The 27,110-nt window shown below is 36.5% G+C and overlaps 1 protein-coding gene across 1 annotated transcript; it reads right to left on the reverse strand.

Annotated features, from left to right (window-relative positions):
• On the reverse strand, nucleotides 1–26,971 carry ntrk1 (neurotrophic tyrosine kinase, receptor, type 1). The gene is made up of 17 exons (XM_059568464.1): nucleotides 26,425–26,971; nucleotides 23,076–23,150; nucleotides 22,909–22,980; nucleotides 19,484–19,552; nucleotides 19,172–19,323; nucleotides 18,322–18,464; nucleotides 17,903–18,041; nucleotides 14,878–15,210; nucleotides 10,329–10,346; nucleotides 9,861–9,916; nucleotides 9,674–9,776; nucleotides 7,604–7,768; nucleotides 7,390–7,520; nucleotides 6,557–6,729; nucleotides 3,256–3,496; nucleotides 2,786–2,944; nucleotides 1–858 (listed from the first exon to the last, which is right to left on the reverse strand). The coding sequence occupies exons 1-17, from the start codon at nucleotides 26,601–26,603 to the stop codon at nucleotides 673–675; spliced, it is 2,394 nt and encodes a 797-aa protein (XP_059424447.1). The 5' UTR covers nucleotides 26,604–26,971; the 3' UTR covers nucleotides 1–672.
• Between the last annotated feature and the right edge of the window lie 139 nt (nucleotides 26,972–27,110).

Here is a 27,110-nt window from a genome sequence, read left to right on the forward strand (position 1 = left end):
GTGTGATTGGAAGGTAGTCTGTAAATGTTCCTTAAATGCTATAATTTTAGCAGAGACCCTGTAAACAGATAGAAAAGGATGATGAATCAAGATGATTCTGTAATTCGAGCCCAGGTTTCCACTCTCCCCATTCGTCAGACAAACAGAAAGTTCCGCCCCCAAACTCACGCCATTGGTTGAGACTGTTGCTATGTCAGGCTGGGCAGGTAGCTCAAACAAACAGAGCCACAGTTTTTACATTATTTGAGAAAATCATCCTACAATGTCTGCAAATTAGACTGGATTGAGAAAAATTACACACTTCACCTTTAATGGCCTTTAATTACAAGACCTGGACATAAGTATACTCATATAAAAAAATCAAATGTCTGTTCAGGGTGAGTCATGACAATCCATGAGCAATTTCCACTAATGCATATTCAAAGTATCCACTGTCCATTTACTCAGTCCGTTTCTCTTATTTTTTTTATTTCTTTTTTTTTTTTTTTTTTATTTAAACACAATGTACCTCCAGTGGATTAAAACGTACACAACAAACTCCGAAAACGTTCATACTGCGCATCTGAGACAGTTTGTGGATTGTGTCCTTCTCAAACCCACCACTGATTTTCCTCCTCAAACGGCCTGCGTCCAGAAGTATGTCTTTTCCACACAGGTCCGATCAGGGTGCTGTTACTCCAGGATGTCCAGATAGACAGGCGGGTTCTTGACGAGGGCCACGAGCCGGTTGTAGATGTCTTTAATGACGAGCCTCTGCTGCGGTTCTCTCTGCCAGCAGCCCTGCATGAGGAGATGCACTTCTTTGGGGCAGGTACGTGGCCGTTCAAGCTCCCGCCCCTGTGTGATGCACTCAATGGCCTGGACAGAGGGTAAATATTTCATATTTACAGGCAGACAAGTGGAAATATATGGAAGTAGTAGAAGTGCTACTTTAATCTGCTACTTCAAAATATTATTTTATATAGAAATCTGTATCCCATTAATGTTATAATGCCATAATGTGACTCCATTTAAATAATCGATATGTGTGTGTGTGTACTTACTTAACCATATTTTGGTGACAAATTTGTACCCAAAAGTAAGCTAAACATTGTTTATTGGTAATTATTATTATTATTTTTGTAACCATCTGTATGATCTTTTGAATTAAACTGCAGCTTTATCTCATATAAACATAATGTACTGTACAGTATTCATCTGTCTGACCTTAGAGAGTTGAAGACATTCAGAATGAGCAGTTTCTGTAACTTTGTTTCAATAAATGCTCTTTTATTTGGTATGGAGGAAGTTTTAAACTTCATAGTGCATTTTCATAGTACATTAAATGTACTTAATATTTAAAAAGGAAATTTGATTTATTTTACTCTATTTTCTACAGGCCGCAGTTGACTGTAAAGAAGCACCCTCTTCTCTCCAAGGCTATTCCTGGTGGCTATTTAAAAAGCACTGAGTTCAAGCCCTTATAGCATTGCCTCTTAATCAAATGAGGTGAAGAGACTGTCAGCACCACACAACATCATTCTGAAATGGGCTTTCAATCACTGCAATAAATTAACAAAAATTCACATTGACCCCTCTGAAAGTCTGGTACCCTCTCTCCTCGCAGATGGAAAGTCACGAACGATCCGTCTTCGTCACATACAATTTATGCTCTAGATAATTAGCTGTGTCCATCATGGCTCGAGAAGGATTAGGTTAACAAGGTTAAACAACGTCGGCCCAAAGCGAAGATGAGGTTTAATCGGATTAAAATCGAGTTGGCGGGAAAGTGATCTACCTCTCTGATGAAAGAAGAGAGGCCTCTCCAGTGTAATAGTGCAGTTGTGGTCACACCAGAGTCCACTTTTTGGTGCCTAATCTGAGAGGTCTGGATCACTCTGGAACCGAAAAAATCTATCGATCTTCTCGGTCATAAGTGCTTAAGAGCACGGTCTGATCCAGTCCAAATTGGATGTTCATATCATGCACGATGAAGGTTGGGAATAGCTCTGTCTGTTTGTGTTAACTCACTGACCAGCGCTGATGCCATCAGACAGTCTAAATCACTTCTGTCATTGGAGGTAAACATTACAGCAATCGTTTACTGTCAAATGAAAATCTGTTTACTCGCTTTCTTGTTGTTCTAAACCTGTATTTCTTCAGTTTTTGGAAAATGTCGAAGTTACAAGGGACAAAATAGCACAAAAACATCATAAATGTCTCATAGTGGAACATCGTGGTCTCCTTCCTGAACAAATGACAAATCCTATGAATTGGTCAAAAATAATCCTAAATCATGTCCAAATCAAAGTGAACTTCTTTTACCGTGTAATGGATTATATCTGTTACTAATTACCGACTGTTAATTTGACAAACATTTAGACAAGGATACTATTATCAGAGTTTTGTTTTTGTTTCATTCAGAAGTTTGGGGATTTTTTTCAATGTTGTTGAAAGGCTGTATTCACTTGATCTATATTTTTTCTATGTGAATATATTTAAAAAATATATTTTTTTTAAATTGTAATATTTTTACTGTCACTTTACTGATCAATTTAATGCATCATTGCTGAAAAAAATACTACAAAATTCATTAATGGGATCAATCAACTCCATTTTTTTTTCACGTCCATATACAGGAATGACTTGAGAGTGAGTAAATGACAATAACTATCATTTTTTAAATGTACTGTTCCTTTAAAAGCTGTTTTGTGGTTGTATTGTTTTCAAAACCGACAGTGAATGAGAATATAAATAGGTATGATTGCAACCACACATACTTTTGAATATTAAATGTGGTATTTACCTCACTGTTGGATAGCTGATACCAGGGTTGTTTGCCGTAGGTGAAGATTTCCCAAAGAACCACTCCAAAGCTCCAGATATCACTTTCCGTGGTGAACTTCCTGTACATGATGCTTTCTGGCGGCATCCAGCGAATGGGCAGCATCGTCCTCCCACCGACCTGAGGATGTGAACGGAAACCGATTACAACCAAACATCTCTGCTGGGGGTACATCTATAAACTTACAAGGGAAAGGAAGAATAAAAAATGAGAAATCTTTAAATGTTTCAAATGTTTCTCCCAGACCTTAGCAAGAAGTGGAGAAGTCTCCCGTTTCTAAAGTTATCTGAAGTGTCTAAAATTAGCATTTATTGAAAGGATAGCTCCTTGAGATGTGGCATCTAATTTTCATGGGGGTCCTAATTGTGATCAGATAAGTCAGAGATCTCAATATGAACATATGTGACAATCCTAAGCCTAATGTGTTTTACCCTGTAGTAATCAGTGCTGTAAATGTCTCTCGACATCCCAAAATCCCCGATCTTCACCACCAGCCCCTCTCCGACCAGACAGTTCCTGGTGGCCAGGTCTCTGTGGACGAAATGAAGGGAAGCGAGGTACACCATGCCCGAGGCGATCTGAGCTGCGATGTGGAGCATCTGAGGAAGAGTCAACTGACCCATCAGAGGAACCTTCATCTCATCCAGGATACGAGCATCTGGACCGTGAGCCCTGTTCAAAAAATACACACATTATATAAACATTAACCTAAAAAAAAAAAGTTTTTGGCTGTGTTCAGAATATTTAGTATACATTCAAAGCATGTTATACTTTAAAAAGGGTTCAGAAAGAGGTTTTGGCAATGATTCCATAGATGAACAATTTTGGAATAAAACTGAATAATCTTTAGAGGGAAAGTTCGTCTAAAATGGACAATTCTGTAATTAATTACTCCCCCTCATGTGGTTCAAAACCTGTAAGAGCTTCGTTCATCTTCAGAACACAAATTAAAATATTTGTGATGAAATCCGAGAGCTTTCTGACCCTGCATAGACAGCGATGCATCTACCATGTTCAAGGCCCAGAAAGATAAGGACTAATGTCACATGGACTATTTCAATTATGTCTTTACTAGCTGGGCCTTGAACATGGTAGTTGTGTTGCTGTCTATGCAGGGTCTGAAAGCTCTCGGATTATTTAATGACAGAATTTTCATCTTTGGGTGAACTAACAGTTCTTAAAAGAACACTTTTCTCTTAGTTTGAATACATATTAATAATCTAAAGAGCCATTTTCCACTATAAAGAACCTTTTTGTGCAATGTAATGTTTCCATGAATGTTAAATGATCATCATGGAACCATTGATGCCAGTAAAGAACCATTATGAGTGTATTTGGAATGCTGTATCCCACAATGCAGTGCAGGCTACTTCATCTTCAAGTGCTGAAGAGATTTTTTGCCGGCCAACACAAAAGTTAGCATAACCTTGATTCCCTCAGTAAAAATCACAGTAGGTTTTTTCCATTGGCTTTTAGATTTTGGCAGAAAGTAAACTCTATGACCAACAAAGTTTCTGATTCTTACATGTTTTGTTTATCAAGACGACCTTCACAAATGAATACAACTTTAAATTTCTATCACTTGAAGTAGGTTATTCCTACACCACAGTTGCACAACATCAATTGTAAACACTGCAAAGCTTTGACAACACTTTCAATCTGTACTAAAAATCTACAACCAGTTAGAAAGTTAAAGTTAGAAAAATTGGCAAGAGCAAGAAGAATGTAAAAGTAATGAGTAGATTTGCCATGGTGACATTTAATGTCCCAGAAAACTTCTGTAAGTCCCATTTAGTCATTTATTAGCAACCACCTTTTGTAAAATCAAGTAAAAAAATCATTAATGGGGTATTACTGATATATTTTATGGCATAGAATAAAACATGAAAATATACTAAATTTGTGTTAACCACAGACCTTATGTAACCAAAAAGCCAATAAAAAAAACTATTGACTTCAGGACAATGGAACTGGAAAGAATGCTTACTTATTTGCAGGTTTTAGGATTCATTTCCACTGGAACAACTGAACTGGAAGTGACACCAGCCTTGATCTTGGCACATTATTTGGTCAAACTGCTTAAAATTAAGACCACTTTACACAAAGCTGAAAGCAGAGATGACAACTGGATGCCACTCACTACCAATGTGACAACAATGCAGCATGCTACTTTTTATCTTTATATACGGCATGCTACTTTTTTAAAAAAGCATTCCATTCTGAACACAGCCTTTTTAGATACCAGCAGTATCTGCGTTGGTAATGGTAAGCTAAATGAATTATACTGTTATACTTGCAAACACCTCCCAGATTGAAATCAGTACTGTAAGTAACTTTGGATATGAAAGCATCTGCTTAATGACAGCACAAGCACCATTGGTCACCATTGCCTTGCGTGTCAGGCCTCAATGTGCAAACCACTCTCTCCATTCATCCTAATATATGCCTGTGAAATCTCTGCCACTCGCTTGCCTTCTGAGGTTTAGTATGTGATCCCTATTAGTTTAGCAGGCAGGTGGCAGGATGGGGCAGCTGCAACTGAGACTGGAGCCACATCCACACACGTGAAAATGCGATTTCATCTCCCCCTCAAACATTCACATGTCCCCACTCGCAATCTGGCCCCAGCAACCACCTGGCAAACAGACTGGATCTTTACGCACCGAGACTCAGCTGTGCTGGACATATGGTCAGTCAGTCCCCCATCAGCCACCTCATACTTCAGTGAACTTTACATTTTAATTAAGACTGAGCAGAAGACTGAAAAAAGCTGGATCTGCATGTGGGCTGGAGCGCTCCTCTACTTTGTTAGGGCTTAGAGTTTCAGATGTGAATGTGGTTGTAGATGGAAATATGGTAAATGAAAACCCATGAATTAGATTAAACTTTTCATGTACACTCTTAAATAAAGGTTCCAGAAGTGTTTGTTTTTTTCACAGTGATGCCATAAAGGAACTATTTTGGGTTACCCAAAGAACATTTCAGTTAACGGTTTGGTTTTAAGAACATTTTAATGATCTAAAAAACCCTTCACCAAAGAATGTTTCAGTGAGCAGTTACTAAAATAAATGAAATTTATTTCAAAAATTTATTTTATTTTAACATTTTTAATGATCTAAAGAATCTTGTTCCATTATAAAGAACCTTTTGTGCAATGGAAAGTTTCTACACTTAAAAAGTAACGGTTCTTTATTGGCATCTATGGTTCCATTAAGAACTTTTAACATCCGTGGAACCTTTCCATTGCACAAAATATTCTTTATAATGGAACAAGATTCTTTAGATCATTAAAAATGTTAAAATAAAATAAATTTTTGAAATAAATTTCATTTATTTTAGTAACTGCTCACTGAAACATTCTTTGGTGAACTCAAAATGGTTCTTCAAAGGCATTGCTGCACAAAACCCCCCTTATGAAAGCTGTATTTTCAAGAGTGTGGATGTTAACGTTTCGCATAGAATCATAGATGCCAATAAAAAAAATGTATACAAAAAACTTGATTAAGGCCAAAACTAAATGCATATTATAAACTAGTAACACTTGAAGGTCTGTTCTTTGCTATGACCAAATAAAAAAAAAATGTGCAAATTTGTTTTGGTGTTTCCGAGGTTGTTAAGGAATGGCATGTATAGATTGAAGCTCCAAGGATGCTCTTCAGTTTCCAACCGCTGCACCACATTGCTGGTATAGTAGTTAATTCGCTGTGAGTGGCTGGTGGTTATTAGACTGACCTTAGAAAGCGGTTGAGGTCTCCGTGTCGCATGTACTCAAACACCATGGCCAGAGGTTCTCCGTCTGTACACACGCCGTAGAAGCGCACTATGTGTTCATGCTGCAGCACCGTGAGCAGCTCAGCCTCGCGCTGGAAGTCCTGCCGGGTGGACTCGTTGGCCACTTTCAAGGTCTACACAGACAATCAGATATTAATATAGTGAGCATATGACCAAGTATTTAGACACTTTTCAAGAAATTCAACAAGGTAATGGATTTTGGGAAATAAATGTTCCTTTTTTGTTGAAAATGGCATTTTGATGCTATACTTCCTGCCATTCAAATTCAAACTGCAATTCTTCATTCTGTTTGCTACTTAAATTTTTAATTCATTTCAATTTGAATTTATCAGTTTAGTTCTTAATGGCACTCAGCTCTGGTTTAATGGCTTAAATTATGCCTTATATAAATCTATCATTCATATACTATTATAGTATTATTTTCAGTTATCATTTTAATTTGTTGAAATTTTAGTAATTTTGTTATGTGCATTTGTTCTTTTTAGTAGTTTTTTATATCTCTTTTGCTTTAATGTATATTTCAGTTTTAGTAATGTTAGTTGTGAAATTGACTTGTGATAGTCTTAGTGGGATTAGAATTTGTTGAAAATCAGTAATGTTTTTTTATCATATGCCATCAGTCTCAAACAGATGTGTGGTTTTGCATGTAGAGTTACTGTATATACCATATTTTCTGTAAAATATCTAGCTGATAAAAACAAGAATATGTTTTCTGGCACATAAAAAGACATTGCAAGAATGTTAAGCCCTGATAACATAAAGCATGATCATACCTTGATAGCGACCAGCATCTTGTCAGTATCAGGACAGAGGTTGGCACATTCTGCCAGGTAAACCTTGCCAAAAGCTCCTTCACCCAGTTCCCACTTCAAAACAATGTCTTTTCTTTTAATGTGCTGAACACCTGCAAAATACAAATAAATAATCCCTTTGATCTGGTACGAATTGGATCAGCATGCTGAAAACTTGTCATTGTGAGACACTCACACATGTCTTTATCTTTGATGATGCCACAGAAGTATTGCGGGTTCTCTACAAAACTGGACAAGCCAGAATCCAGCGTGCCATCATCTGAAGACAGAGGACTTGCACCGAAGTTCATGAAGCGAAGAGATACAGCCAAATCATCCTCAGTGCCTAGAACAGATGAACCTGTAGATACACAGACAGGAAGTGGCTCCCAAGCAGCTCCGGTTTGGCATATTTTTTCTTCCTTTCTTCATATCTATATCCTGAGCCCATATTAAGTTAATCAACTTATTTGCAATCACTGAGTCATCTGAAGTGCTCTACACAACTTCCTGTGTATAGTTTGACAGCAATCCCTTGGTTTAAAAAAGTAGTAGCACAACTTTCCTCAGAAAGCAGCACAATTTGAGGTATCATGTGGCGCAAATGATTACATAGTGTAATTTAATACTTCAGACTAGGAGTTTGTTCAGATCGCTAACCATAAGTGCGAGAAGTAGTACTACTGATGCTTGCCTTGGCAAAACCCACTGACAAGATGTTGTTTAACATTGACAACAAGGTGCATATATAAAACAGCATCTACAAAACAGATACCTAGCAGAATGTTTGCTTGCTCTGAAGCAAATCACCACGTTTTAAGGAAGCAGGGTTAGACACAAAAGCGTCTCCTTCAAATCACAAAACCCACTCAAGATATAACCGCAGAGACCCCAGACTGGGCAGAGAAGAGGAATGCAGGGAATAGAGGGCGAGAGGGGAGGGAGGCAATCAGGTCCACTTAGGCACTTTGTGAGCGGAGCGAGTGGACCTGAAAAGCCTGGCTCCATCACTCTTCTTTAATGGCTCGCTCGCGGCTGGGGCTCCCGATGCTATTTACTTTGCATGCTGTAATTAAGACCTGGCAGCACTTTGCCGAGCTGTTAGGCTGACACTGTACAAAGTTACAGCTTAGAAGAGACTATATTTCACTGCTTTTTGTGCCTTACTTAAAAGCAACACAATGCCTCCTGTGGAACTCATTGAGATTCCGAAATAATAATGGAGAAAGTCATTTTGGCATGGACTATGATTGTGCTGTCTCCAGCTTTCGGTTCTCCAGCTTCTGTTGTTGCTTGTGTCGCACCTGGTTTGTTTCTGTGACACATTTGCTTGCGATAGTTCTCTGTCCCATAAAAGACTTCTTCAAGAACAAAACATCTTCATTTGAGTCTTAACTTAAGTGAACTGATTTAGTCTTCTGGTTAACTGCAAATTGATTTGGATTTTGAAGAAAAATTAAGGCGTCTAAGTAAAATTTTAAATTGTCAAACTTTTTACATGAAATTAAGCGAATCAGTCATATGAGTATCTTCACACAACTGTGACTTCTGTATCAACCAGTTCTACGTTAAAAAAAGTAATACAATATTAATCATAACTCATTTTGCTTCTGTAATCTGATGTATTTTTGAGGTAAACGATATTTAATAAGAAAAAAACATGCCAAATATGATAGCTGGTGGAAAGCTATTTGGATATGTAGCATCAGCTAAATGGAAAGTTGAGCAATGGAGGATGCATTATGAAAGTAAATATGGTTGATTTTAATGCTATGTTGTTCATGTCAGATTTTGTTGCTGATTTGAAATTGTATTTTTGCAAACATTTCAAGTTGGTCTTGCATGCAACAAAATAGATGCTTGGATATGTTGCAAATATGGCTGTTGATTGAAATTGACTTTCCTTGAAAGCAACATAACAAAAAATCAACATGAAATCTTAATCACAACTCATTTTGCATTCATCTTCTGATGTACTTCCAAGCTGAACAAGATAGGGCTTGATTGTATCCATTGAGAATTAATTTGATTGTGAAAAGTGGATGTTAAATGCCAAAATGGATGGTTAGTATAGTGAGGTTGAAAAGTAAAAGGGATTTGTATCATCTGAGAAGGAAAGTTGTTTCAGAACCGGACAGAGCAAGGTTAAGATTTTTTTTGAATAGCATGCACAATAAAACCACTATTGTGCATTAAGAAAAGTAAATATGGGCAATATTTTGACTTCATATTGAATTTTTTCCCTATTTTTGGAAGTAGAACTTACGGTGGATGCCAAACTTGGAGTGCTGTCCACATTTATTGATGACCACAACCATAATGAGCAGAAATGTGCACGCAAACACAGCGAGACCCACTGCTACTGACACCTATGAATGTGTAAATGGACAAAATTAGAGAGATAAATATAAAAATAACACAAAGTTGTGTATCAAATGTGTCTTGTCTCTCACCCCAAACACCCTGCTCTCAAGTTTCTCCGTCTCCGTTGATTGGTTAGTGGGAGCTGCTAATGTTAAAGCATTTAATGAAATATTACTTTATGAACATGAGATGACTTTGTTGCTAAATGTTTTGTCTCGTTTTCCAGTAAAAAGATCTAAACATTGTTAAAATCAAGATGCATTTACTTGAGAAACAAAATAACTTAAGATATTGTGTCTTGTTTTCTGAAAAACATTAAAAATATAATAATAATAATAATAATTTCTGACTCCACTGGGTATAAAGTTTACATTAAACGACTTAATATTAGTAATTTTGCTTCTGAAGTAAACATATCTTGACTTGATTAAGGAATGTTAAGATATTTGTACTGGAAAACGAGACTGCAATATACTGAGAAAGCATGTGCAGTGAATGAGATAAATGAGTACTTTAATAGAGTATGATCTATAAGAATTTGATTTAGAGTAACTTACTTGGCTCATCGGTGAGGACTGGCATGTGGAGAGAGATTATAACAATAAATTACTCTGTACAACACACAGCTGATGTTTTTGTGATGATGTACTGTACATAGAGCTGTAGTCAAGTCCAGCTTTGTCGAGTCCAAGTCAAGTCCAGGACTAGCCGAGACCGAGTCCAAAGAGGTTCAAGTCCAAGTCGAGTCCAAGTCCAAAGGTTTCGAGTCCAAGTCAAGACCGAGTCCAAATGAGAGATACTTAACATACATAACTACTGATAATGTATGTGATGCGAAAGACAGTATATCTCCTATTCTAAGAAAATAATTTTACATTATTATTTGTGATGATCAAAAAACCTGTGCAAAGTAATAACTCAGAATAACTCAATAGGACAGGGTTCTCCAAACTAGATCCTGAAGGGCCTTTGCCCTGCAGAGTTTTGCTCCAACCTGCCTTAACCAACTATCTGGAAGTTTCTATTGTGTCTAGTAAGAGCTTGATTAGTTTCAAGTGTGTTTAATTAGGGTTGGAGTTTGGAGCTGTAGGGTCAAATTATTTTTGGGGGGTAAGTCATGGTTGTCATGCGACACAGCAGCTACGATAGCACTGTATAACTGATATAGGTTTATGTTTTATTTATTTATTTTACCTTTTTATTCAAAACAATTCCATACATGCTTAATATATCAGGAAATGTCTCGATTCTCAAATATGTGTAAGTAAACTTGTTTTGCACCTTTATAAATTAATATTTGATCAATATATGGTGATGGGCAAAGTAGTGTAATCTATTAACTACACATAAAAACCCGACTTTTTACTTTAGTGCCATATCATGCCATAAAATATTTTTAATACGACTGAATTAGCATTTAGTGTTAATTTTAATAACAATATTGTAAGTTACTTATTATTATCTCTCAAAAAAAAACCCATTAAAATCACTGAAGCGCTTAACATTATGAAACGATTATCTAACTTACATTCATATGCACATCTGCATTTTTTGTTGTTTCTGATGAGAGAATTCGCTAAATAATTCAGCGAGCAAGTGAACAAAACACAGCGTTTCAGTGATGACTCTTCTGAACATCTCTGATTGGTCATTGCATTCGTAAGCGCAACAGAATCATTTCTGATTGGTTATCATGAAGCGTTGTATGAACGCATCTGTCTCTAGCTCTGCGCCAGCCAGCGAACGCAGATTTGAATTTAGCAGCTGATGCTGTGCACTGACAATCTAATCACAACGGTGTGATTAGTATCCAATATATAAAAAAAATATTAATCGGAAAAAAGTTTTTTTTTAAATTGGCTCAGAAATCTGAGGGTTCACTTTGAATGGGCATGATGCCTCTGCGTGGAGCTGTTACTTTTTATGACCTTATTTATGTTGCATGTAACATAGACATTATAATAAAAAATGTGCCTGAAGCCGAATACCTTATTCGGAATGCCACGGATAATGGCTTCAAAAACGAATAATGGACAAGGAATAATTCTGCCTGAGTACTCGGCTGAAGCTGACACAGTCTGGTGTTTGCTAGATAACAGTTGAGTCAAGAGATCAGCGCAATATTATACAGAGCTCTAAAGTCACGAGTGTGAAGTGAATGAATGTAAACTTTATGAATGAAAAGAGCGCAAATCAAACACCACATTGCTGTTGCCTCTCCGTGCATCCCTCAAAAATCAGAGCTTGGCAAGATTTTAATAATAATTATTATATAATAATACATCATGCGCATTATATTATTTGGATATATTTAAGAGCCAATGATTTAAAGTTTAGGCTACGATATGATATGAATGAATGGATTAAGCACAGCGCGCTCTCCAATCAAACAGCCGCGCTGCGCGTCTCAGTCTCTCAAAAACCAAACCAGTTCTATCTCGAGAGAGCAGGCTAATAATCAACTTAGATATGGATACATTTTCTACTTGTCCTACATGTTTCCATCTTTATCTTTTGATGGTTTGTGCGGCACATACACATTTGTTTAGTGGAGTTCACTAAACATTATAGACTCGATTAAAGAGTAGCATACTGCGTAATGAAAATGTGCGCATTGAATTGTTTCAGTCGTGTTCAAATGATCACTAAATGTTTGTCTCTCTGTTTGCATGATAAATATTATTTTAGAAATTAATAATTATTTTAGTTTAACATGACATTGATTAACATGATCAGTGATAACTACGAAAAAAAAGATAAAAAGTCATACCGGACTTATCAAGTATAACTATACGACGTTGTGTCCGAATGCAGATACGGAAAATGTTGTGATTGTTACAGATACAATTACTGTCTGTTACATGAAAATATAAATATTTAATGTCATAATTATAAAGTTTTTTAAAATGTACAAATGTAATTGTTGCATAAGGCTGTAAATTAATAAACATTTATTGATTTAAAAAATAATAATTTCATTTACAATCACATGAACCACGAGTAGTCGAGTAACTCGAGGTGTTTTTTTAATATTTTAAATCGACTAGTAGAAATCAGTAGTCTTGCAACCACTATACTGTAGCTACAACATTGATTACTATTTCATTATTGTAAATGGTAAACATGGGACAGAACCCATATTGGGTTCATTTTACCCAGCAAATTAGGTTGTTTATTTAACCCAGATAAAGTTTATAACTTTTACTGTATTACTAGCTTATTTTTTACTTCATACATTAAATAATGTTTACAGATTAATTTAAATCCTCTAAACTTTTCTAAAATAATCCACACAACCACTGGTTTGCATGTTAACTTCCTTTATTTTCCTTTGATTATCGTTTACAGCATTGTTTATATAGTTTTTAATAGGCTATACATAGTGCCCACATTTAAACTCGTTTAACAAACAATAAAACTAAAAATTAAACATTAAACAGAAGTAATTTACGTGTTATTAACCGGTCTCTGTTGTTCTGTTTCCACCTTAACTGCGCTGCGTCGCGTTGGTTCTCGTGCCCGAGCTGAAGAAGTGTTTGAAGTAGCGTTTTAAGAAGTGTTCAATGGGGCACTGCTTACGCCTGAGACCACCCTCCTGTGTTTCACTCATAACTTTACTGCGATTGCCTTTATTACCTGCCCAAAAACAAACAGTAGGCTAAACAGCTCTGAGGGAATATTTGTATTCTGTATCTTTATGAATAAAATCGTTTATTTCATGCAAAGCATTAGGCTTTTCCATCACTCGAAAAGACCGCGACACTCATTAAAGGTGATTCATATCGCGCGCCTGTATGTTGCTCTGCATAAAATTGAATGATATTCAGCACAGTAATGATTTTATAGATAAAATAAAATGTATACAAACCTGTATTTTACCGACGAATGAGTCTATTCGATGGCGCTGAGAACTGCTCTCTCCAGAATAGAAGCAAATCCCCGAGATAAATAACTCAACCGCTTGGTTGTTACGTTTGACCCAGGAGCTGGGTAACACAAAAACTACCCAAACACTGAAAAAACAACCCAAAAAAAATTACCCAGAAGGCTCAACCCAGCATTTGGGTTAAAAAAAAAAAATAACCCCAGAGTTTTTTGAGCAGTGGTTCCCAACCTTTTTCAACTCGCGGCCCACACAATCAAACACATATGTTTGCGCGGCCCACTGCGAAAAAAAATTAACTGACCCCGCTATTGTTGGGTTAATAACTCAGCACACAGAAGCTAGATTGTTAACTGTACAGTTAATTGACAGTTCATGAATTACAGTTCATTTATTGAATGAACTAGGGCTGTGCGATATGGACAAAAAAAACTATCACGATTTCTTTGATCAATTTTGCAATTTCGATTTTAAAAACAATTTTGACACACACAGATATGCTTTACAGTCATAGATGCATTCAGGATGAATTTGAAACATATTTCCTAAAGGAAACCAATTAGCGCTTTATGAAAAAATGTTAACGTCTCTAGAACAGACATAAGTCAAAATAATCACTATAGTAAATGTGTAACAAAATTTCTAGACTTATGGCAAAAAAATATATATAAATAAATAAATCCCGTGTCTAGGGACTTTTTTCCTTTTTTGCCATGTTCATAGCTCATTAATTGTAGCGGTGCCTCAGGTGTTGAAATAGATTTGTTATACATTATACAGGTTCACACATACTCCGTCTACAGTGCATATACAGTATGTGTAAGCGGTGCAGAAGCAGCAGCGAGAGCGCGTTAATTTTATTATATATATGAAATGATTTTATTATGTTATGACTTAGACATTTTTACATATATTAACAAAATTATTATTTCTTTTAATAGTAATTGGTGGCCCACCTGCAATTCCACCGCGACCCACAGGTTGATGACCACTGTTTTAGAGTGTAGCGTTTTACACACGTTTTCAGTCGCGACATGCAAATATGGGTTTGTTTTGAAGGATATATTTTTTTATTTTTTGCTGGACTCAGTTGAGACCAACGAGAAAATTTGGCGAGTCCAATGGCCAAGTCCGAATGCAAACGCAACAAGTCCGAGACACGTCCGAGACGATAAAAAAATGGTCTCCGGACTCGAGTACTACAGCCCTAACTGTACACTCACCAGGAATGATGCCCTCCGGGTCAAAGGGGTCAAAAGGGTTTTCCATGAACTTCCCGTAGACTGTAGCCTGGTCTCTACCCAGTTTATTCTCCACGGTGAGTGTGTAGTTGCCATTGTTGAGGTGCGTGGGCTTGTTGAGGAACAGACAGCCGTGTTGAATGGAGCCATCGTCCGTGTCTCGGATCAGTTCGGTGTAGGTGTATCGTGTTTCCACGAGAGGCAGGTTGTTGTACAGCCATCTGATGGTGGCGGGAGGATTGCTGTCCACAACGAATGGGAAACACCAGTGATGTTGTGGCTCTGGGTCCTTCAGAAACAAGATCCGCACTGGAACTAAACACATACAGGGAATGAGTTCACACACTTGTGCAGTAAGACATCACAGTCACAATATCAGCTGATATTAAATAAATATTTTTACCTATTTTGAGATGTAGGTTACTTTTTATAATTTCTTGGAGTAATGTAAAAATCCAGGAGGTTCCTTCTCTATTATCATAAGCATTTGTTTCAAACTCAATCAAAATGTATTTGAAAGCCAATTTAAAAAAAAGTATATGTTTTTGATACAAATGAATATTTTTAATAATATTTTTCTACTTTACTATCAGCTTTAAATACATACTGTTCAAAAAATATAGTTTAAAATATACACTGTTTATATTAATATTGATCATAATAATTATAATAACAAATACTTTTTTAAAATAGTTATAATTATAATACATACTGTTTGAACTATATACTTTGAGATCTATACTATATTAATTTTAGTAATAATAGTGAAGAATTTTAAATAATTCATTTACTGAAGAATTGTAAAATCTAACTTTATTACAGGAAAGCCTATTTAAAGAATGTCTTTCATACTGTGCATTATAACATTGTGTGATTTTATTTATTTATTTTTTTCTCGCTTTTATTCAACTGCTGTCATCCAGTCTGCATTCCTATTGGCAGTCATGGCTTTTTTGCTCATTTGCATAAAGTTTAAACCGGTTGCTACTTCAAATCATTTCTGTATTTGACATTCACTTGCAATTAAAGAAGTCCACATAATGTTCCTTTATAGATAATGCTATTCTATATCCAGTACCCGTTCTTCAGTATAGCTCAAAAGACTGGCACATCCGTCATAATTTTTTCCATGAAAGATGTGCTCCATCTTTACAGTAAACCTGTTGACCTGCTATAAATAATACATCTCAATCTGTTTAGGGGACCTAACCACAAGAGGCAATTGAGAGCCTGCCGAAGGCGGGATGCAGGAAATGGTTCTTTTAGCTGGGAGAACATGCTGATGCACACGGCCCGCTTTCTGCTTCATAACCATTTCACTGCTCTTAACCCGTGACCCTTCCTGCGGAAAGTGCTTTGCATGGAGAATCACAGTCATTTGTGTAGTGGCCTAGAGTTCACGCTTAAAAACCGTCCTCGTTACACTGACCCCATGTTAGCGGTTGAGTTCGAGAGCCATCGGCGAACTCCACTAATTGTGGTTATCAAAAGGAATTAAATAATTGAATCCATCAGGTTGTGGTTGAGGTAGATGGCCTTGGGTGAATTTCATCATCTGGAGCTACAGTTAGCAGTGAGTACAATATGTTGAGGGTCATAACTAATGCTGGGGAGTTCTATTATCGATTGGCATCTAGGTTTAATAAAAGAGGTTTTGGATTGGAATTATGCCTGCATGCAGTACTGGATTTTGTGAGTGCGTTGCTATAACCATCCTGCTAATTTACGAGCTAATTAAGCAGTGGCCGTTGACGAGCCATTGTCCACCCATCACATGATTCTGATAGACTGCCATCTAGCACACTTGCTATCTCCCAATTATATTTCCGGACTAAGGGGGAGAGAAATCCATTAGTAGAGAACAAACAAGATCTGAGGACGGTTATCATCCCATTTTCCTGACAGTCATTATCGCTCCCCTGATGGCTATACATTTGTCTGAAGTCAAGCACTGTTTTTCTTCTTTCTGAAGAGGAGGTGATAAACAGTGATAATTGCTGTGGTGTGGAGTGCGGTCATATGGGAGGATTTTCAATGGAAAAATCTTGCAATGCTATTATTTGCTGTCAAGAGCAGGGTTAATAACCATTACTACAACTGAATTGAACTAAATTGAAATAAAGATTCAATACTATACAATATAAATACTGGATGAAAAACTGTAAATGAAAGGAAATGGATAAACTAAATTTCAAGTCAAACTAAAACTGGGAAAAAAGGACACCTACTGTAAAAAGGGTTTGAGAAAAATAAGAACACGTAGCAAAGCTACGAGAATACTTTTTGTGCGCAAAGAAGATTTTATTCAACAATTCTTCTCCCCCGAGTTACTGTCTTCCACCATTTTGGAGATAATCACAAACGCATACACACACTTTATCAGTGTAAACAATGCTGATTACGCTGATTACGTCGATGCTCACACTTTCCCCCCTAATGTAAACAATAATTAATTACGTTCTTGAGTACTCTCAAAAATGGTGGAAGACTGTAACTTGAGGAAGAATTGTTGAATAAATTTTTGCACACAAAAAGTATTCTTTTAGCTTCGTAAAATTGAAGTTGAACCACTTATGTCACATGGATAATAATAATATCTTAATTTTTGTTCTGAATGTGAAGAAAGGTCTTATGGATTTTGAATGACATGAGGGTGAGTAATTAATGACAGAATTTTCATTTTGGGGTGAACTAACCCTTTAAGAGAAACAGTCAAAGTTAAGAAATCGATAGAAGCTCAGAGTATTGGAGAAAAAAAAAGAAAAGAAAAGAAAAGGTTGTTGCATGTTTTATCAGCTTTATATCTCACAATCTTGCAATTGCAACTTGTTTTTTTTAAACTTGATCTTGTTTTTTTTTTCTCACGCAGAAACGAGTTCAGATTTTCATATTTTAAAATACACTGGTGGACATTTAAGCAAAACAATTTGGTTCTCTCTTGAAAAATAACAGCTTATAAGTTTAAAAAAATGATGGAAATTAAAGAACAAAAGGTTTTCACACATACATTCAATGTCCAGCTGCACTACAGCTTCTCCCATTCCAGCGCGATTTTCTGCCTCACAGGTGAGGTTATGCAGGTTGTCTTCAGACGACACGTTCCTCATGTACAGAATCAGCTCCAGGCTTGATCCCCAGATCCCTCGCTGTGGACAAGGATGGATGTAGGCAAGATTGAACTGACTGACAAAGTAAACAACTCTTTGAAGTCCAGATTTTAGTGGACTGGGGTAAGAACAAGATTGCTTTCAACCAATTTTACATGTATTAATTGTACAAAGTGACTTAAAAATGAGGACTACAACAACAACAGTGATTAATCATAGGGTTAGAGTTATGATTGCATGTTGATCTTCCTTCAAGTGCATGGTTAATCAGATTTTTCATAGATGGCTTCATTGACGATGTGAAAGCAGTGTCATGTACCTGCAGGGTCCAGTTGGACTGAAGGTGCTCTGTTCTCCAGTGGATCATCGGTGTTGGTACTCCAGTCACCAGACAGGTAAATGTCAGATTTCCACCTTCTTGAGTGGTCAGTGTCGATGGATGAATTGTGACTTCAGGAATACCTGCAGACCGCAAAACATTTAGTTATAAGGGCATTGGAAAATGATGGGGAAGAAGATCAGGAAAAGCAAGTTTGTGAGTACATGGAATATTCTTATGAACACACTCCTATTCAAATGTTCAATAGGAAATTAGTACTTTGTTCAAAAGTGACAGTAAAAACAGATTTAATCGGAGTCCTGAAAAACAAATTGCATTTTCCACAAAAAATATGATGTGGCACAACTGTTTTCAACATTGATGATATTAAGATATATTTCTTGAGCAGCAAATTAGCATATTAGAATAATTTCTGAATGATCATGTAACACTGAACATGAGTGATGATGCTGAAAATTCAGCATTGCATCACAGGAATAAATTACATTTTAAAATATATTCTAATAAAAAACAGTTCTTTGGAATTGCTATAATATTTAGTTTTTACTGCATTTTTGATCAAATAAATGCAGCCAAAAGACTTCTTTTAAAAACATAAAATCTTACCATATCCAATCTTAAGTATCCAATAGGTTTCAAAAACCATAAATAATGAGTTTCCTAAACTCTGCCATTGTTCAATCAAACAAATCTATCTGTCCCAAGTTTTGGTGAAATCAATGGATGAATGGCTTGCTTATTGTCTCTTCGTATTAAACTAGGACAGAAGTAAGTAAAATGACACACTTTTTCTTAAAAAATAGGTTTGATTCCAGATAGGAGCACTTACTGCAGTTATCCATTTCAAATGAATCCAGCTGAAAGCTGTTGCCATTGTGGACGCAGGTTTGTTGAGAATCAGTGTCACTTTGTCTTTTTCTGTGCCACTGCTGAAGCCAGTAAATGTCACATGAGCAGGTGAGTGGATTGTCCCTTAAGATTCTGTGCAAAAGAGCAGCAAGTGACATTTCTTATGCTTAATTCATGCTTTCAGAAAAATCATATGTATGGTAGAAATGTATCATTTTCAGACAGAGGTAAATTGTTCACATTTTCAGTCCCAAATTACCAGCAGTAAATCTGAGTGCAGTGTGTTACTCACAGACTCAACAGAGGGACCGATTGGAACACCCTCCAACTGATGTGCACCAGTAAATTAGACGCCAGATTTCTGTAAAAGAAGAGAAGATGTGAATTACTCATGCCAAAGAGACATATGCTGCATTCAGTAAGACAGGTAGATAGACTCTTAATAAATAAGACTATTTCTCTTTTAAAACATAAAATGTGTAGACAGCTCAGATATAGAGTTTAACATGTTTGTAGGAATTGTATCACATAACTAGATGTTTATTTTTTTCTGAAAATATATATGTGTAAAATATGCTGATGTGGTGCTACACTGAAAAAAAATGGGTATAGAAACAATCTGTACTCAATTGTACGAGCAATTACACAGAAACAGCAAGTAACATGTTTTGTGTGAACAAGTGAAACAATTTTGAACTAGAAAAACTGAACTGAACTGTAAAACATACAAAGAAAATTACTACTTTAAAGAAAATACTTAAGGTGTTCTGAGTGGTTGGTATGTGGTTGCTGTGTTTTAAATCATTAAAAATAGGGTTGCCTGTTAAAATAAAGCTGAAATAGAATATGCATTTTAGACTGAGAACCTTTAAAAATAAGTTAATGAAATTTTGAAATGTGGACTTGGTAACTTACTAAAATAAAATAAGTTTAAATGATGTAAAACTGAAACAAACATAAACTGAAGATTAATAGAAAATCACAAAAGCACACTAAAAGTGACTAAAAGTTAAACTACAAATGAAAACTGAAATAACAAAAACAGCAGCCAATTCAAAACAATAGTAAAAATAATACTAAAATAACACTACTGCAAGAATAACAAGACGTTGTTCTGGTTTCTAGATATGGATCCAGTAAATCCTTCAGTTTAAGGGGGAATATTTTAGCACAATTATAAAAGATGCTTTGTGCTTCGAAGAGCAAAATATTAACGCTTAAGAGTTTGTATAAATCTCAACCCTCATATATGAGAAATAACAAGCAGCAGTGACAAGATTCAATGCAGCAGAATATTTCATAGCAGCACTACATTTCTAAATAACACTGGCACACATCTGTCTGTATTGGCTGACAACTGGAATCAAGCTTAATTAGTTGAGTGAATTTACTTTTTTTTCCTCACAGACCAGGTTTAACTAAGCGCGAGAAAGTGTGTTGACCACAGACACAGTTTGATGGATATTTTGCATCGTTTTGCGTACAGAAAACTTTTCAGTTCAAGGTTTCCAATTCAGAGATATTTGTTGATTTCACTTGAAGCTGGATGACAGTGACGGATTCACACATATAGATTCTCTGTGGCAGGGCTAATGGGGGCCAGCAAGGGTTCAAATATTTGTTTTCCCTACTCCCAAAAGTTCATGTCAGATGGGTCGGCCATCGGGGCCTATCTATTACAGCTCGATTCTACCATAGGGAGAGAGCGACTGAGAATAGCAGCTGGCGTCGAGGGGAGTGGGGGCTGTGGATTAAAGAACCGAAGCCACGGACGAATAAAAGAGAGACTCGTTTATGCTTATGATTTTTCATACTGTACATCCCCACCGCCACACGATGCTCGCAGAGATACAGACACATCTGGTCCTCCGCACAGCCCTCTGTGAAATATTGATTGTGTGATAATGGACCCTTAGTGGAGTGTATTTATTATGCATCAGCTGTCAATAATACGCCAAAGTGGGCGAGTAAAAGGTGACTGCTGGATATGCTCTCATGTTTCCCCAGAACCCCCCCCCCCGTTCCCCCTCCTGTGTGACCGCTTTCCCCCACATCAACAACAGTGGGCATGTCACACACTGAGAGATAACGATTACAAGATAGTGGAGATAAAGGTCAACAACCCTTCGGCTAATATCGTTAGCGTTTTTTTTGATGCCGTGATTAGAAACCTTCCCTTCAGGAGAGAATAGATGTCACATCGTTGAGCCTTAAACAGGATGATTTGGTTTTAGAAGCTATGCTTCTACACTGGAAATAATGGTGTAGAAATGATTTTCCCTCACGAATTACTAATAAATTTCACAAACAAGAATTAAGAATCAAGTAACAATTTGAATTGGGTGCAATATTTTTAAATGTATTTTCTAGTAAACCATACTCCAATAATCTTTGTTTTATTTGCAACTATGAAAAATCTTTCTTAGGCTGGATTTTGAGGTGATGAGTTATTTATCTGTTTATGTTATAGTCTATTATGACATGATTATGCTGAGAAGGTTCTATAATGTTTCCTAATGTGATGTTTGATTTATTATATACATGATTTAAAAGAGATCAAGATCATAGAAACCATTAATATAACCAAGTTAATGCTTTTTTTTTTAATCCAGCAACATTTTATGGTGATTTAAAAATCCAAACATGAATACATACATAAGAGCATATTCCATAATCCAAATGTTTTAAGTCTTTAGAAATTCTGTAGAGAAAAGATACTTAACTGCATTAAGTTTTATGACATGTTGTGAAGTTTGATTTGTTATATGCATGGTTTTCATGAAATCAAGGGCTTAGAAACCATTATTGTTCTTTTTGAAGATTTAAAATTAATAATTTACCAAAAAAAAATTTTTTTTAGTTATTTATGTACCCTCATACCATTCCTAAACTAACATATTTCTTTCTGGGTTTTGTTTTCTAAGATATTATTTTCTATCCAGATGCGATGATAGATAGCTAGATAGATAGATAGGTAGATAGATAGATAGATAGATAGATAGATAGATAGATAGATAGATAGATAGATAGATAGATAGATAGATAGATAGATAGATAGATAGATAGATAGATAGACAGACAGACAGACAGACAGACAGACAGACAGACAGACAGACAGACAGACAGATAGATAGATAGATAGATAGATAGATAGATAGATAGATAGATAGATAGATAGATAGATAGATAGATAGATAGATAGATAGATAGATAGATAGATGTGGAATGTAGATAAATAATGACAGCATTGTTTCCATTTTGGGGCAAAATGTTCCTATAAGCCTTATCAAAAGCCTTTGTCACACTGTTGCATTTCAAATAGCAAATCAAGAGGAACTACAGGATGTAATGTTGTGTAATTATTATTCATAAGCCAAGCTGAAAGTATCCTCCACCCCACCAAACACAGTTTTCCAGATTGTTTTAACACCCTTGAAATACTGTACATGATGAACTAATCTCTGCAAATTTCCTTTTGAATTACCGGAAAATGAATGCATTTAAATGATTTCTGGAAGTGAAATGTGGAAATCTTTTCCTCTGTATTCATTTGGCTGATGACTAACTTTAAATGTGTCTTGGGTTTTTACCACCTGAGACCAATAAAGCAGCTTCACTCATCAGAAAAGGAAGAGAGTTTGAAGTGATTGACAGGTACAAGCCCTGAGACCCAAGTGTATTGTGGGAAGGCCAGTCATATATGTAAAGAACACTCACACATACTGCAGCTTGAAATTATGCTGGAAGGCATTTTCGGAGATATACAGCAACCCACAATATGTGACCGTCCTGAAACACATATATGAATGCACAAAGTTTTAATTCACTTGAAAATCTTTTGGAATCTTTTACGTATATCTTTTTGTAGACTGTGTTTTACTTACAGGTTCTTCAGTTCTCTGTAGTTGGCGAGGTCTACATCTGTGATGTTCTCCAGGTTGATTTGACTCTCTATGTATCTAAAGTGTTAAAATGAAAGAACATAAAAAAGAATTGTATGATACAGTGATCTGACTGGTAGTTAGTACATTGTTTGGGTTGCTAGAAGTGGTGTCTATGGTATACTTAGCAGGCACCTCTAGCAATAAGAAGACTGATTCAAATCTGAAACTATTCACCATCAATTCCGGATGCAGTTTTGGTGCACTTTAATCTCTTTGCATGATCAAAATGCAATAACTTGCTTCACCTCTGAAATATCTTTCCTTTTCAGATGATGTCACAAATCTGTCTTACTTTCCTCTCCAACCATCAGACTCCATTCTTGTATGTAGTGCCCACTTTTCATGATCTCATCAGTTCCCAATCATTAGTTTATTACATTATGGATGTAAATGGTTTTCAAACTGAATTTCTTGTTGAATTTAGAATTATCTTGCTTTGTTGAAATATTGAAAAACTGTAACCACCCACGTTTCATTAGAATGACAACTCCCTGACTTTGCATTATGTATATGCATTTGGATAAATAAATGCTCTAATGTTCGCCTGAGCACATTTAGCAAAAGAAACTAGTTTTCCTTCACTATAAAACTCCAGGTTTCTTTGAGCTAAACGAACCAGAGCTGTGCCCTTGCAGCCGCTAATATGAGGCATAAACACCATCAGTGAAGTATTTTGAGATCGATTACTTTTCAGTTTCACGCATTTCGTTGAAAAGCACTTGTACTTCCAGAAAGGAGAACTCAGATTATTTTAGAGAAATGTTTAAATGGTTTCTCCACAATGGCTCAGTAAATTAAACTATATAGAACTGTATGACAACATGACGTGTTCCCTAATTCAGTCAAAGTAAAAAAGGATCCAAAACCATCCATGGTGTTGCCATGGTTTTGTGCACCATGTCTTTAATCATCTAGAACATTTCATTCTGCAGGTCAGTATCAACTGACAGCAGCACCTAACATAGGAAAAGCCAAATAAACTACAAAACTCATATCAGAAATACTTTTTGTAAGTCATTTTTTCAGAATCTAAATTGCACATCTGATTAAATTATTGCTTTTACTGTAGCATGCTAAAATATGGTATTTTATTTAAAAGTAAATAAATTTAATAAATGCAATAAATATATCATTTACTAGCAAAGTAAATCCTATATCAATTGTTTATATATTGTTATAAAAGGTTGCTGCCTTATATGCTCTCTTAATTGTACATAATAACCTTTTCAAATAACTAAATACATTTCTACTGACTTTACTGGAATCCTTTGATCTGTGATTCTGTCCAGTTGTGTTCGAGAAGCACAAACAGATATTTATTAGCGTCTGATTGACCCAGAGGGCCATAATGCAATTACAGAGCAGGTGGGACGACATCTCAAACTGCTTTGGCTTATTGAATCGAGTCGAGTGGGCAATATTTCATCTATTGTTTTCAGCGGTGCATTCGCGAGCAATTCACAGAATGGAATTTACAGCATGATGAATGATGTATTTCTGCTGCTGGTATGAAGTTAATGGCCTCTTGTTTTCCTCCGTGGTAGAAGCGCTGTTCCTCTGTACTGTGCCCGTCTCACTAATATGGCCAAATGCTGCGTTTTTTACGGGCACAAAGTGTTCTGTGTAAACACATGCCGAAAGAGCATTCTCATTTATTGAGTGAATGCTTGTAGTAAATGTAAGACTCGACCGGATTTCAGAGAATCACACTTGAGCAGCTGTACTGAGAAAAAAAACAGTGGCAACTGTGCAGAACTTTACCATGAAAATACAGGGATGACTGAATCTGTGTTTTTCATCCAGTTATCCTAATTATTAAATTAAGCACCTGATGACCAATGCAACTTCCAAGAAAAAAATATTCTGTTATTAAGTTGCATTATAATCATTGTAGGTAAAGTGTTTGTAAAATACTATGGCAAAAATCAGCGAATTGTATGTTGCTTGATATTGCTTAATTTTTCTCCATAGGAAACAACAGGAGTTATTTTCAAAAAAAATGTCAAAGCTGCTCTTCTCTGTATGATGAAATTACATGTTGATCTCTTCAGTTTGAATATAAGCTTGGTTTATTAAAACACAATATATTGGCTTGGGATCTGAACCCCGGCTCTTACTTTGTGTATTTTCTTGTCACCTTTTTTAATATTTCATCTCTTCCAGAGAACCAAGAGAGACAGATTCGGAAAACCTGAACTCAAAAAAGCATGGACTCCTCATAAATAAAAATAAATAATGCACATGATGATACAGTTCATCAAAAACAGCATCTGTGACCGATCTGGGCAGTGCACATTATGTCCCAAACAAAGACCATCAAGGTAACACACATCTAAATGCCATTAAAATAATGCCATAAACATTAACTAAGTAAATGCCATTTAACACTCCAATGGACATATTAATAAGAAAATGAAATGCAGCCTTTCTTTAAAAAAAATAAATGCCTTCATTATGGGAATGATATTGTTTTGACTGGAAATTTTGAGGTGAAACATAGTTTACACGCAAAATTATATACATTTCAAACAACACTAATACTAAGTGTAACAACACTTAGTGTAAAATGCATTCTGTTTTTAAATATACTAGCTTTTCATTGCATATAATAAACTAACTTAGAGTTGACCAGTTATCAGGCTTCCTTTCATTTAAATATTCCCTTGTTTACACCTGGAGGTGCAACAGAGAACACATGAAACTTAGATGATTGTAAGAGGTGTAGCGATTATGTTTCCTACTACAAGCATGAGTGCTATAGTAATATAAACACTATTCTGAATGAAGTGCACTAAACTGATCTCAAGTCCTGCACCTCTGGGATCCATCCGTCTGACTGTACACACATGAACGTGGAGATGTTTTCTCACCATTTCCGAGAATAGATTATGTACCTGACACTCTTAAAAGCACTTAAAGAGAAGCTGCACATAGACGCTCAGGAGCAACACATCACCAGGCCTTTCTGTCCTTGACTAGTTCCTAAGGTTTGTCTTGTTTTGAGAAAGTTCTGCTTTCGGTGCATCACATTCGTATTCCACAAATTAAGTGAAATGCATGTAAAAGCAGTAAATGCTGATGATATTTGGAGTGGTCTGCAAGGAAAAACCACTAAGCTACACCATGCACCAACTACATATCCAAATGCCCAGATTTCTCCATGAACATTCATGAAGGCCAGTCACTTTGATTGAACTCGCCACCCATTCCTTCTCCTTCCAAGATCAAGCGCTGAACTCCCACACAACTTTTCTCACTGTAAACTACCTAAACACCAAACTCCACTTACATTTCAGTGACGTTTTCGCTCTCTTGCGCCGCCAGCACAGGGATGCTGGTGATTCCATCCAGCTCCAGACATTGAAGCATAGCGAAGGAGCAGCGGCAGGCGCTTGGGCATCCGCTCAGGGCTGGTGCGACCAGGACGAGAAGCATAACCACAACCGGGGCCACCTTACGGTCAGCCATGGTGGGGTTCGAGTGTGTTTGTTATCCTGGGAGAAACTCCACCCTGCAGCAGGAACTCTGGACGTGAGGAGAAGCTTCTCTTCCCTTGGCCAGCACTCAAGGCTATGATCCCATCCAGGAGCTGAGCTATTGAGCTGTGTAGCAGGGCCCAGGGGAACGGTGGGCTGTTGCCTCCTCTCCTCCTCTCACTACCTCCCAGTCCGAGATGGAGAAACTGAGGGGAGGGGCAAAGCAGTCCATTAGTTGAGTGTGAGTGTGAGATGAGAGAGAGCACTGATCACCAGACACCTCTGTGACACTCGCAGAAGCGAGCAGGGAAGTCAAACCCATGAACTGCAGGTGGACACGGATTGATCAGAAGTGCTCCACCTGTTAGAGCTGACCGTGAACTTTGAGCTTGTAAAAAAACAACAGTTAATGATTATCCATGCTCAAAGGACACACTGTAAAAAGTGAATCGTCAAATTAACAGTAACCTACTGGCAGAGGCAGACAGTAGTGAAATAT

The sequence above is a fragment of the Carassius carassius genome, chromosome 15, assembly GCF_963082965.1.
Source record: "Carassius carassius chromosome 15, fCarCar2.1, whole genome shotgun sequence".
NCBI classification, from domain to species: Eukaryota; Metazoa; Chordata; class Actinopteri; order Cypriniformes; family Cyprinidae; genus Carassius; species Carassius carassius.